The sequence below is a fragment of the Dermochelys coriacea genome, chromosome 1 (genome assembly GCF_009764565.3).
Source record: "Dermochelys coriacea isolate rDerCor1 chromosome 1, rDerCor1.pri.v4, whole genome shotgun sequence".
NCBI classification, from domain to species: domain Eukaryota; kingdom Metazoa; phylum Chordata; order Testudines; family Dermochelyidae; genus Dermochelys; species Dermochelys coriacea.
In genome coordinates, this window is record NC_050068.2 from 137,918,566 (window position 1) to 137,932,161 (window position 13,596).

A 13,596-nucleotide genomic window follows, 5' to 3' on the forward strand; every position below is an offset into this window, starting at 1 on the left:
TCTGTACTCCTGAGCTGGTGAGTGTTATCTGTTCGGATCCTCTTCTTAATTACTCCAGTTTCACATCACTATGAGTAACTCAGTTGATTGCAATAGACATACTCTGCATTCTCATCAGTGTGAGAGCAGAGCCAGACCCTGTATGCATTCAACCAGAGATTCATTGGATTGGTGTACCTATTTTTGACAATTTCGCAGAGGGCTTTAAAATAAATACACTTGGGATGGAGAAGGAAGGAAACAACCTATTGATGGGAAGTATAAATCCCTCATCTTAATCCTGCAATCTCATATAGGAATGTAGATTTGACTATTCTTTACACCCTTGGAATGAGTGAGCGATAAACTTTATTCTGCTTGCTGTTTGGACTGGCAATCTAAGCCACTTTCAAATTCTGTGTGACCACAACCACAGACTTGCTGTCGACGCCTCCAGACAACAGAGAACAGGCCTCAGCCTGCGCAACTTCTTCATTAGTGCTACTTGTAGCCATAATTATATAACATGAGAGTGTTCTTCTCTTGCCAGCAGACAGAGTTAAGGCAAAAAAATCTTAGGTAATAATTTTAAAATATATCATAGCTCCACTGTAAACAGGATAGGATTGCTTTTTTTAATAACAGATCCCATTAAACAGAAAAAAGTAAAATGTGGACATAAAAAAGGGTGATAATAGCTCTGTTTAGCCTTAAAAACAAATGTAGAGTCTAGTGACATTCCATTATTTAACATGTTTTTTTATCTTCTTAAAGCCTGAAGATATTCTTTCAATTTCCATGCTTCATTTATCTAGTTTAAGAGCAGATGATTAATTATGCTTCTATAAACCATGTTTCTCTTTGAAACTATAATCACTGTTACTTTATCAGACTGTTCCTTTTGTGATGTATTTTCAGAGCACTTAAAGTATTACTTGTTAGTTAAACAAAACTGGGAAGCTGATCTGACTGGTCATGAGGAGACCACAAATTGGCTCAGGTTCAGAACGACTTATATCAGATGTGGTTGAAGATTCCACATAAAAATGAGTCCAGTGATCCTGGCTCAAATATCAGTGTGGCTTATTACCCATGTCATAACTGTTTTAGCTTTTGGATGAATACAACTGGCATTCGTTCCTTTAAAGAAAGTGTTAAAGTACTGAGGTTTAGGGCACCTTTCCATGCTATTGGAGGGTAATCCTCCCAGGCCAGAACTGGAGTGCATTGTCAAGGGACTGGATGAAAGCCCACTCTTTTGGCTCTATCCTGGAGAAAAAGGTGGACAATGAAGGAATTAATCATAGAGATAAAAATGACATCATAGGATAGCTATTTTATCTCTTTACAAATCAGTGATTGTCTCATGGAGTGTGAGGGCTTAATACTAGTGACATCTAGGTCATCAGATTCATGACAAATCCCAAAGGGACATGGCCGTCTTACCAATCAAGTATCATCCAGATCAATCTCTGGCAAGATGCTTAAGGTGGTTTGATTATATATTTGGTTTATGTCCATCACTGGCAAACTTGTGCCACTGAATGTTTTGGCACCCATACTCACCGATCGTAGAGCAGCATTCCTCGGTATGCATGCTTCAGAATTCATTGATCTTCCATTCTTCACAATGAAAACTGAAAATTTTGAAACTTCCCACTGAAAGGAAATTCTGAAATTTTCATTTTGGGAAAAATCTAACAGTTCCAGTTTGATTTCTCCCCCGCTCCCTCCTACCCCAAAAATGAAACAGAGCAGCCAGCTGCTTCTGTCCCCCTAGGAACTCCATTGGCTATTCATGCCAGCTGTGGGTAGTTGGAGGCCACCCACAGAGTTTCCCACCTAGGAATGGGGAGACTGGAAGCCCTGAGAGCCTTAACCAAAGCTTGTGCTGCCAGGCTATCTGCTGCGGAGTCAGGAGCTGAGCTGAAGTTAGAACTTGGAGTCCCAGGCTTTCAGGCTCCAGATTCATGGCAAGGAAGCTGGAAGTCCTTGCCTGGTGGGTCTGCTGCAGACCCTGCAAGCCTGGAGTCTCCAGCTCATGGCGTGGGCTCCTCCAGGCCCTGGAAGCCAAGGTTCCACAGCAGCCCCTCAGGAAACCAGGGGCAATGTTCTGTCAGAACCCTGCCTACAAGTCAGCAAAAGTTCATTGAATGAGGAATGTTCCTGCTACACTTTTTGGGTGTGATGGATTGGCATTTTCCAGTGAAACTCTGTTCTGTATGCAGGCACAGTGATACAGTCTTCCTTGTACTCTTGCACCAATGACCCTCAAACCTAATTTGACACATCCCTACCATTACTGAACCCCTGGTCTCACTGGAGCAGAGACTTCCAGTCATTCAAAGTTTGGCCCTATTGTGTTGTGGTTTTGGAATATGGATAAAAAGGGACTAGGATGAAACCACCGAACTCCCTTTCACTTGCGCTCTGGGCCAGGATTTGGAACATGGGGCTCCACAGGGTATGTGGGCTTGATTCACTGCCAGTCTTCTATTGAGTCTTCTACTATTGGAATCGAGTCGGCAGGTCCCAATGGTAGAAAGCTTGCATAGGAGGCCATGGAGGGTTTCTTAAAGTGGCACAAGCAGCCCACATACCTCTCTCTCTCAGGACCCAGCACTGGCCTGCCTCGTGGGTATGGCAGGAAGGGGCATGGCCAGGGCAAAAGTAGATACACTTATTCAACAACTTTCTGAGCAACTCTCTGAGGCTAATATGAGACTCTGGGCAAAACTAAAGTTCCTCCTCTCTGGCAGAACCTATGGGGAGGGTGGCAGTGGTAATACATCCTACCCTTTCCCGGGGGGGCGGGAATTCTCTCCTACGGCTTAGCTACCCTCCATGGGTGTAAATGGTGCAATTAGCATTCTGCTGATCCAATGAAGATGTCATTAACCCACGGAACTTGCTTTCCCCAGATATTAATGAAGCAAACAACTTAACAAAATAACAAACCATTACAGGATACACCAGTCACTCTAATAATTAGAAGGGCTAGGCTTCCCATCAAAAGCTGATGTACTGCTGGCATCAAGGAAATATCCACCATGTCCAGTCTCTTTGCCCAGTTGAAATATTATTGTAGAATTGGCTGGTTTAATTGTAATACCCAGGAGGTCAGACTAGATGATCTAATGGTCCTTTCTGACCTTAGAATCTATAAATTATTGTTGGGTGTCTGAAAAAATCATAGGCTACCGTTGGAAAGGTTGTGCCTAACTAGGTGGACAATTGCTCTGTTCTGGTTTGGAGGTTACCAGACTCCTTTGTCCCTTATTCACTGAGCATCCTCACCCACAGGGACCTACAGCCTAAGTAAATTATGCCATTAATTCCAAAAACTGTAATAATTTGAAGATGTTTTGCATTTAATAGTCTACATCCCAGGAGCCATTTCTCAGAGCACTATCACATAAGGAGTAGTCACATAGTATATGGAGACGATGCAACTTGCAGGTCTAAATTAGCCAACAGCTTGGTTATGACAAAGGATTGGCAGGGTTATAATGACCAAAGGTTAATTTGTGTTTTGTCTGATAATGGCAAGCATCGCAGCTAGCAGTTGGTGACGTGCACTGCTGGCTGTTTGTGTCACAGTGAAGAGAATCCAAAACAAGGAAAAGAGGGACTAGCCACCAGAAACTGCTTACAGGTTCAGATTGCACAGTAGATAGATGCAACACTTTCGGCATGTAATTAACTTATGCTACATTATTATGGGAAACCTATAAAAACACGTATTAGCACACGAGACCCAACAAATGCTATGGCTCTCATTTCACATTTACAGTCAACACAGCACATCGCTGGACACCTGGTAAATTTTGCAATCTTCATGCAGGTGAAACTTCCACTGACAGCTGTAAGGTCCTGAATCAGGACTCCAGGATTTACCAGATGTAAATAAACTGCCCAATGCCAGTGCACTAAGTGGAAATGCACTTTAAAGTCTTCCACAGTCTGGAGTTTAAAACTCCAGGTGGTATAATGTGAGGTGTAATTAAGAAGCCAGAAACTTTCTGATTGGTAGATCTCCCACTGGAAGTGAAAGTATCCCCATTTCCCCACCCCTATGGATTATGACTCTTGGTAAAAAGTGCAGTTTCTTTTTGAGTGAACTTCCTCTGCTCTCATGGTACTTCAAGAACTTTTTTTTCTAAAATACTGTGTTTTCATTCTTAATGTTCTTACTTGGTATCATATAGATCCCCGTATCCACTTCCCCTGCACCTTCAGAGATCAGGCTTCATCATGCTCCAACTGAAATCAGTGGTGGGTTTGTATGGACTTTGCTATGACATTTGGCTGCAATGGAGTTCCTCCCTCATGAGGTCAGAATCAGTTCTATTGTCTGAGATGCCGTTATTTAAACATCTCCTGTATTTATCAGAAATAGAAGTTTTAGTAAAGAAAAAGACACAAACAAGGCTTTTTAAAGATTAATTTCCATCTAGCCAAAAAGTACCCTTGGTAAATCAGGAATTAGAATTTAGGAAAATGGAATGGATACTTGATCATTTTATAGTACTTCAGCTGTGTTAAAATTATTTGAAAAACCTTAACTTTGCCAGAAGGCCTAGTATTTTCCCCAAATGCCAACAACTTCATTTTCCTTTGGTCTCTGATCTATTGCGTATTCTTGGATGTGCTCTTGCCCTTTCATTCTCTCTTTTAAACTGATGATTAAAAACACTTAAGCAACTTCCTCTTCCCTCCCTTCTTTTCTTCTCCTCACCTCCCAGTGCTGGCATTCAATATCCTTTTCAGAAATGTTTGAATACAAAACTACTTTTCTCACTAGATAAGCTTGCATTACTCATTGTTCAGATTACAGGTCCAAAGGTGTTTCTTTCTGACTTTCATCACTGATATGACCGATGAAAACATTTATTATGTGTGCAACTAATATTAACTTACCAGAGTGGTAATGAAATTTATTAAACTTATTTCTTGGGAATAAAATCCAATTAGAATGTGAAGGCTGCCTAAAGACGCATTTAAAGGAACACAGTCAATTTTAAAAATCACATTTCAATTTGAAAATGGTATCCTTAATATTGTTACAGGTAACTTGAAAACTCCTGTAATAGTGATCAGAGAAAACAAATGATCATCTTATCTATTTTTTCAGTCTGTTTTCACTATGTTTTGACAGCACTTCACATGTGTAGTTCATTTCTCTGTTTTGCTGATGGTGCTGCACTCTTCCGAGACCATGCGAGAGGGCCATGTTGTTTTGTTTGTGCGGCGGCTAGTACAGGAAAGGTTCTGGTCCATGACTAGGGCTCCTATGTGCTACAATGATACAAATAATTAGTAGTAATACTAGGAACAGCAGCAGCAGAACTGAAACAGAAGGTGAACTGGCAGAAAGCAGGGGAGGATACAAAGAAAGCCAATGTGGCAGAGGAGAGATTGAGATGGGGAAACACTCCCTAAATGTCTCCCAAAACCAGGACGTGTGAGAGAGTTTCTCAGCCTATCAGGAACCCTAAAAGATTCCTCACAGTGATGAGGGAAAAACTGTGCCTGATCCTGGGAGAAAAAGGAGATGTCAGACATGGCACTGTGCTGCATAGCACAGGCACTAATGATAAGTGGACACACAGAGTATAACCCTGTGACCAGAAGCAGGTCAGACCTGCTTCTGACAGGTTACCTGAGGGGAGAGGCCTGTCTCTTTCTTTAGCAACACTGGAAAGCTTGTGATGCCAATAAAGTTTTATGGAAAGGCGTTTGGGCGAAGGACTGGGCCTTAGCATTTCGGGTCGTATTGCTCTTGGAGCCCAACCAAAAGCCCTTCTCGGTATCAACTAGGAGCTGAAAAACACTGGCCCACACTATGTAGTTTCTTAAAACATTTGTTTAAAGTAGCACATGCTGTTTAAAGGGGGCTTTGATAGAATATTGAATTTCAAAATCTTTATCAATTTCTAGACAGTCAGCTTGACTGTGTCCCTTCAGCTAGAGTCATTCTGAGTGCTTTACCCACTTCAGATCCTGTTTTGGAGCTAGGGTATAGTATTTTATCCTGCTCCTATAGAAACCAAAGGCAAAACTTTATCTGAGTTCTAACAGCAAGATCAGGCTCACAATGAGTTATACTGGCTATATGGCTTTTCTGGCTTGTGCTTTTTTCCATGGCCTTGATGTGATGAATGAATGTTATTTTCTGCTCTGACCCAGAGACTTGGACTATTGTCCATCTAAGCTGTGAAGTGAACTTTCTAACTGTGATTACTTGCACTGAGCTAAAATGGATAATTCATGAGAATGGTCTGTTTGTGACGTGTCTCCTCCGTATTTTGCTGAGAATAAGAGTGGGCTGTTTCTGTGACGTGTCTCCTCTATATTTTGCTGAGAATAAAAGAGTGGGCTGTTCATCAGAGTAGGGCTCAGTGAAGACACTCACCAAACTATGGTCAGGGGACCACAACTTCATTAAAATAATTTAGCAAAACTATGTCTACAGGCCTCATGTCCTGCCAGTAGTGGAAAGGAGAGGAAGTGACAGCAGCCCAGAGCAGTAATCAGCTTCTTCCCGCTCTTGGGCACTCATATTCTGAGCAATCCAAATTTTAGCAGGTCTGAATAATCCCCCAAATCAAGTGAGCCTACATCATCCTACAGCCTATCTAGGGCCATGGTATCTTGCATGTTGCTGGACTGGGAAACGACTGAACTTTCCAAAGTGATCTTGAGGGGTCCCATGATTACAATCCCTATTGCTGTGGGAAGATGAATTAATGTATATTCAGTATGAATGGTGGGTGTCCCATATTCCAGAGGATCCAACCACCTTTCCAGCAATTAATGTAAACAACTACCTGGATTCTAACCTTGCTGCCATCACACACTGTCACAGAAACCAGCCAATTTTCAATCCACATTGTGATGTCCAGATTAAAGAGATTGAAGCCAGCAGCAGATGGTCCTGACTCTCTGATACAATGTAATACCCTCCCAGCCAACATAATAAAATAAAAATGCATCAGATCCCTTCTGCTCCTGACTGATATCCTTTCTGGCATAGTCCAATCTTGAGGTCTGCTTGTGCCTGCCCACACCAACTAAAGAGACTTGGACCGTACTGATATATTCACAAGGAAAACGGTTTCAATGTGTACCAACCGGTGAGTGTGTGTTACAGCTCTCCCTCTGTGCTGAACCACAAAGAACACAAGTTATTGCTGTCCCAAGCTATAAAACTTGGCTCTATAGCTTAAGTTATAGGAGTTGTGCTTTTAGCTCTGCAGGTCCCGAGGTCAGTCCATGGTGTGTCAGCCAAGAGGAAGGCTGCCGTCACAAATGCAATTAGCTGACATGAATACTTCCATGATCAAATTGTTACATTAAGATGAATGATGAGGGCAGCAGGGAGAGGAGGGAATATGTCATTGCTGGAACTTGCTAATGTGGGGTGTTGGTGGATCCCAATGCACCTAGCCATACCAGTGGAGCTGGCATTTGACCCAAGGGCAGCCGCGCTGTGATCGTTGTATGTCTAGCATTGAAACCCAACCTCCAAACTGTGGATGAGAAACGTCCCTTTCAAATACAGCTGAGAAACAGCAACACAGAGGCAACGTGGCCATGGTCACGGAATGAGGGACAGAGGAAGAAACCTAAAAATGGTGGGAAAGGCATAGTATTAGAAAAGGCCCTCGAAAAAAATGTGGTATCAATAGATACTGCCGCTCTTTAAGAATTTCACTTGTGTACATTTTTAGCATTGTATCAAACCTTTACTGCCACACACCAGTAATATAAAATATATGCAAGGATGTGAGTGGGGCTAGGTACCCTTCCAACATGAGTTGTGTTACCAGGCCCAGGATAGCTGGAAGGGTGGGTAAATGCACTAGGGAGCCATTTGTCACATGATTGAGGAAGGGGAAGGTAGAGAAGGAGCAAGATCTGGCTACCTGCAGCAGTGCTGAGTAACAGCAAAGAAGAGATGGTTGAGGCAAACAATATGAACATGCCTGCATGGCCCTGGCAAGGAGAGGAAGAGAGTCTTGAGCTGCATGAAGCATAGCTAAGGGCAAAGAGCTTGGATAAGGCTGAGCAGGCAGGGTACACAGCTGCTGTGGGGTAGAACCAAAAAACCCTGCTTTTGCCTCTTTTACAAGTGGCCTAATCCAGCAGTTTATCTTGCTACTTGACAGAAGCACTGGGAATGACCAGTAGCAGCCTCCCTTACAGCGAACTCATCACTGAGCAGTGAGTGTTGCAATGCTAGGGTTGGTTTGGTCCCTAGGGCTCTGTTCTCACAATCCAGCACTAACTTTGTTGACATGTGCTCTGTACAGTTGAGAATTCCCCTCCTTGTGTATAAACCGCAACTGAAAATATGAACATATTTTGTAGTGGGTTATAAATAATTCTGTGTAGTGAATGAGGCAGGGCTTCTGTGTAAAAAATAGTATGTGATCACGTAATTAAAGACTGTATCATAATATATATGCACATGGGGGCCAAATTAAGGTTACACAGGCAACCTTAATTGGGAAATTTAACTTCTTAGTGCTTGACTATGCAACCTTCATATTTTTTTAGTGGTCACAGGTGATTGGCCCATTTTTAAGGGGGAACAGGGGTCCAGTGCACCTTTGACTCATCAGCTACCTCCCACTTTGGTTTAAGAGAAGGCACCAGGGCCATATAAAAACGGGAGAGAGGAACAGAGCAGGTGAGAGCTGCCTGAGGAAGAAAGGAGAGACCCAGAGACTGGCCCTGTTCATTAATCACATGCAGCTGGGTGTGGGGAACTGACATTCTCTGTAAAGACCTAGACAGTCAATAAGGAAGGGGGTGTTGTGGCTGTGAGAGCTGGAGTCCCTGTCCCTTCGGAGGTGAGGCAGTAGGAACCAGGGGGAAAAGGCCTGCAGAGAAAAAGCCCTGGGAGGTGAAGCTCAGCTGAGAGAGGAAGAAAGAACCCTTCAATAGGCCCTGAAGCAGGAAGGGGGAAGAGGAAGCACCCCTGAGCATGGGTGCTGGAACTAGGGGTTTGGGTGGTGCTGCAGCAACACCTGGCTTGAGGTGGTTTCCATCATAGACAGGGTTTACAGTTTGGTTCAATGACTCTCACACCTCCACTATAAAAATTGTTCCAGCACCCCTGCCCCTGAGACCTCTAGCCCAGGGTGAGCCAAGGAGTGGGTTTTGTGGGGTTCTTTTTGCCTCTGGAAAATAAAACTGTGCCTGGAAAGAGAATCCGAGTGTGGCAGTGGGTCCTTCGTGGGCTGGACCAAGCCAGCACCGTAAGTTGTGTGGTGTCACTGGGTAAAATATCGGTTAGTAATATCTTTCCACTCTACAAGTAGATGTTACATTTGGTGATTAGGACCTGGCTTTACAGAATATCACACTCCAAAATAGAATGTCTTTTGTCAGGAACAATATGTCTTGTTTAACAGACTGAAAATTAGCTTTTCCAGGGGCTCTGCTTTTCCTGCTTCTGGAGTGAGTAGTTCATATTTGAGTTTGGAGAATGTTAGTTCATATTCTGACACACATGCCCATATCGTATCCCCTCTGCAATCCCTCAGTTTCTTGAAAAGGAGCAAAGATTTGCTCGGTAATTCTCTTGGGTAGATGGAGGGAAAGACCTGACATTTGTTTTTCTTCATATGACTATTTTGCTAGTGCCCACACTGCGGTAGAATGTGCTTGTCTAGGAGAGAGGAGTAAACCTGTCACTTTACCAGAGTATATGATTGTTACTGTGGTAGCCCCCAAAGCCCCAGCCAGGATTAGAGCCCGCAGGGGCTGGGCACTGTACAGAGATCTAGGAAGATGCAGTCCCTGCCCCTAAGGCTTTGCAATGCAAGGGCCTGATTGTGCAATGAGCTCTGCCCTAACCTAGGTTACAACCTGCAGCAGCTGAAAGATGCATAATCCACTCTAACAGGTTTCAGAGTAGCAGCCGTGAAGTGAGCTGTAGCTCAGGAAAGCTTATGCTCTAATAAATTTGTTAGTCTCTAAGGTGCCACAAAGGACCGTTTCTTTTTGCGAATCCACTCTAACTTTCCTTACCACACCCACTAAAAACCACCTCTCTAGTCACTGTCAGGTCCATTTTTAAAAGGGGCCCCAGCTGCAAGGGGCGCGCCAGAGGGTTTTGTTTTTCAGTTGTGCCTCACTCACACTCCTGCCTTTCTGCCTGGGGAGACTTCAGGAGCTTTCCTCCCTCCTCCCCGCACACAATCTTCAAACTGATGTTTTCCGACCTGCTGCCAAGCTGGAAATCGGTCCCCGCCCAGCCTCCCCCCACGCTGCGAAAAATCCCCTTCCCTTGGAGGCACTGGCCGCGCTCCCGTCTGCCCCCCGGCCTGGGGCGGCTGCAGTGACTCCCTGTGGTGGAGAGGGGCGATGTCAGTCTCTCCTCCACCTCGTCCCTCCCCGTGGCTCTCGCCTCCTCCGCCAGGGCTGTCGGCGGATTCCGCTCTCCGGGTTTTCAACCCGCCGCCTCGGAGCGGCCAGCGCCGTGTGCGAGCCAGGCGGGGAGCTCGCCGCCCGGGCAGCCGATGCTCAGAGGAGCGGGGAGCGCGGCTGGGCTGGGCGCCGGCCACTTCCCCCAGCCGAGGGAGCCGCTCGCAGGCAGGGGACGCCGCCCGGGGCGCGCACCATGGGGGACTGTTAGCAAGTGACAGCGGACGCGGGAGAGCGCAGCCGCCCGGCGTGCGGGGCTCGCTGGGGGGCCGGGGAGGGCAGAGCGCGGCCGCGATCCCCGCGTGTGTGGCCGGCTGGCGAGCCCCGGGCGCGGCGATGCCCTTCGCCAAGCGGATCGTGGAGCCCCAGTGGCTGTGCCGGCAGCAGCTGGAGGAGAGCTTGGGCTGCCCCGAGCCCCGGGACCAGCCGCGGCCCGAGCCGGAGGAGGCTGCCGCCGTGGTGCCGGCGGAGGGGAAGGAGGCTGCGGCGGTGCTGGATCTCTGCTCCGTCAGTAACGGGGCCCTGGCCCGGATCCTCCGGCAGCTGTCCGACGTGGCCCGGCACGCCTGCACCCTCTTCCAGGAGATCGAGTCGGAGCTGCAGCTGGCCCAGCGCAGGGTGCGGGCGCTGCACGGCAAGATCGGCGGAGTGCAGGGGGTGCTGCGCAGCCTGGATCCCAAGCAGGAGGCAGTGCGTGAGTAGCCAGCCGCGCCGGGGGGGGCGGGGGGGGCTCTGTGTGTGTGTGTGTGTGTGTGAGATCGCCTGGGAGTGAAGCTGGGGGGCAGCCGGGGGAGATGGGCTCTGTCCGGGGGCGCTTGGCAGGCGGAGAGAGGGTTTCCGGGCGAGAAAAAGTTGGTGCTTTAACAAATGAAACCAGGACGGAGCTGGTGAAGTTGACTGAATCGGGGGAGCGTGGGGGGGGGGGGGCGCACGCTTCTCCTAGACCCTCCTCCCAGCTTGGCCCCGCTCCTCCCGGCCGCATCGCCGCCCCAAAAGAAAGCGGCCGCTCTGCAAAGTGGCCCGAAGTCCCTTCCCCGGCCCGGGGGCGGAGGCGACGGGGGTTGGCAGGCTGGATCTGCCGGGGGGGGGGGGATCTGGGGTAAAGCTGGGAAGCGGACCGCTGCTTTCAAGGGGCGAGAGCCTCTGCTCCACCCGGGGGGTGGTGGGGCATGACCCGCCCCGCCAACCGCCTCCTCACCCCGCCCAGCCCCGGGCTCGCCATCCCCGCCTCGCTCGGGAGTCGCTGGCTAGACCCGGCGTAGGGGGCGGCCGGGCATTGACCCCGCGGCTGCGGGCGCCGGCTGGAGTTGGGTTTACGCGTCTCTCCAGCTCCTCGTGATTCGCAGACGCCTGCTCAAGGGGCTGGAAGGTGTGGGGCAAAAAGAGGGGTCCGGGGAGGGGGAAAGGACCTCAGCTCTCAGCGCTGAAGGGATGAAAATGCCTGCATTCGTCAGGCTTGTCCTTTCCCAGCGTACCGCTCCGACAGACCCACTCGATTTGCTGACCGGGGTCAAAGAGGCAGCTCCCCAACCTGGTGGTTTTCGGGTGAATTTATCCACAAAAGAATGCGAATCAGTGTGTTCCTGGGCGCAGGGTGTGCAACCAGACCATTTCAATAGCAAGAAAGATGATGTCAGTGGTTTCTGACTTACATAAGGAGCTTCCTGACTAGGATTTCTGGGACTGCATAGGCAACAGCGAAGGATTTGACAGGGGATGTTGCGAAGGCCAAAACTATAACTGGGTTCAAAACAGAATTAGATAAATTAATGGAGGACAGGTCCATCAATCGCTATTAGCCAAGATGGTCAGGGATGCAATCCTATGGTCAGGGATGCAATCCTATGCTCTGGGTGTCCCTGAACCTCTGACTTCCACGTGCAAATGCATCCGATGAAGTGAGCTGTAGCTCACGAAAGCTTATGCTCTAATAAATTTGTTAGTCTCTAAGGTGCCACAGGTACTCCTTTTCTTTTTGCGAATACAGACTAACACGGCTGCTACTCTGAAACCTGTCATGCTGGGACTGGATCACTTGATAATTGCTCTGTTCTGTTCATTCCCTTTGAAGCATCTAGCACTGGCCGCTGTCAGAAGACAGGATACTGGGCTAGATGGACAATTGGGCTGACCCAGTATGGCAGTTCTTATGACAGAGGAGATGCTGCAGGATTTATACAAAGGTGCCCATGGGATTCCCCCCCCCCCCCCCCCCAGGAATCTCTGATACTTCTCCAAACCCAACCTTCATTTACCCCCTGTCCCTGTCAGTGCAAATTTCCCTTATCCTTAAGAATATTCCTGACATCCTGCTTAAAATTCTAAGCTCTTAAGTAGAAATAATAAAAATGATAAATCTGTGGTCAGTTTTCAAGGCCATAAAGTCATGAAGTTTGAGGAGTGACTCTTGTTTTGAAGAGCAACCCCTGAGGAATCCTGGAAAAAATTAGATCTGTTGTGGTCAAGGCAATGCTGGACTGTTGTTATTAGCAATGAGTGCTTTGATCCTGCTTCCTCTCCAGTCAAAAGCAGTGACAGGCTCTGTACTTCTAACAGCTCTTAATATCTTCAGAATGTGGCTTACGTTAACAACGATTGAATATAACCATTTTCAGACTCTTAGTGATGTGTACATTTCCCAAATATTTGTGACTATGTAATTTTCTTAGGTAAGATTTCTGTCTCAAACTCTGAGCTAACACAGTAAACTATGTTGAGTCCATTTCTTCTCTTGCTATCTGTATAAGAGCACTACTCAGAGAGAAACATGGGGATAGATTTTGCTCTGTTATTCCAGTATGAATCCAGAGTAGCTGCAACAAGTTCAGTAAAGTTATTCCAGTTTACATGGGCTAAATGAGGCTGAAATATGGCCAGTCTTTTAAAAAGATATTTGGAAGTGAACATGACATTTTAAAATTCATTGTCTGATTTTTCCTCTCTCTCACACCTGTGTAGAGTTGGAATTTAACCCTCTTTTGAATCAATGAAGTTCTTGGTGAAAAGAAGCATGCCCTAGGTGTTCAAAACAGATATATAGGATGAAATGCTCAACTACAACTAGAGTAAATCAGTGTAGCGCCATACTGACTTCAGTGGATTTATGCTGATATACACTGGCTGGGGATCTGGCCTATGATGATGAGAGAAGGTTTTCTGTTTCAGGTGAATACTAATGTA

At 46.8% G+C, this 13,596-nt stretch overlaps 1 protein-coding gene across 1 annotated transcript in view; it reads left to right on the forward strand.

Moving 5' to 3' along the window:
• The first annotated feature begins 10,465 nt into the window (after window positions 1-10,465).
• NHS (NHS actin remodeling regulator) overlaps window positions 10,466-13,596 on the forward strand; it is a 334,288-nt gene continuing 331,157 nt past the window's right edge. The window contains 1 exon segment of the mRNA XM_038393569.2: window positions 10,466-11,110. Coding sequence (XP_038249497.1) covers window positions 10,753-11,110 — 358 coding nt within the window. The 5' untranslated portion in view covers window positions 10,466-10,752.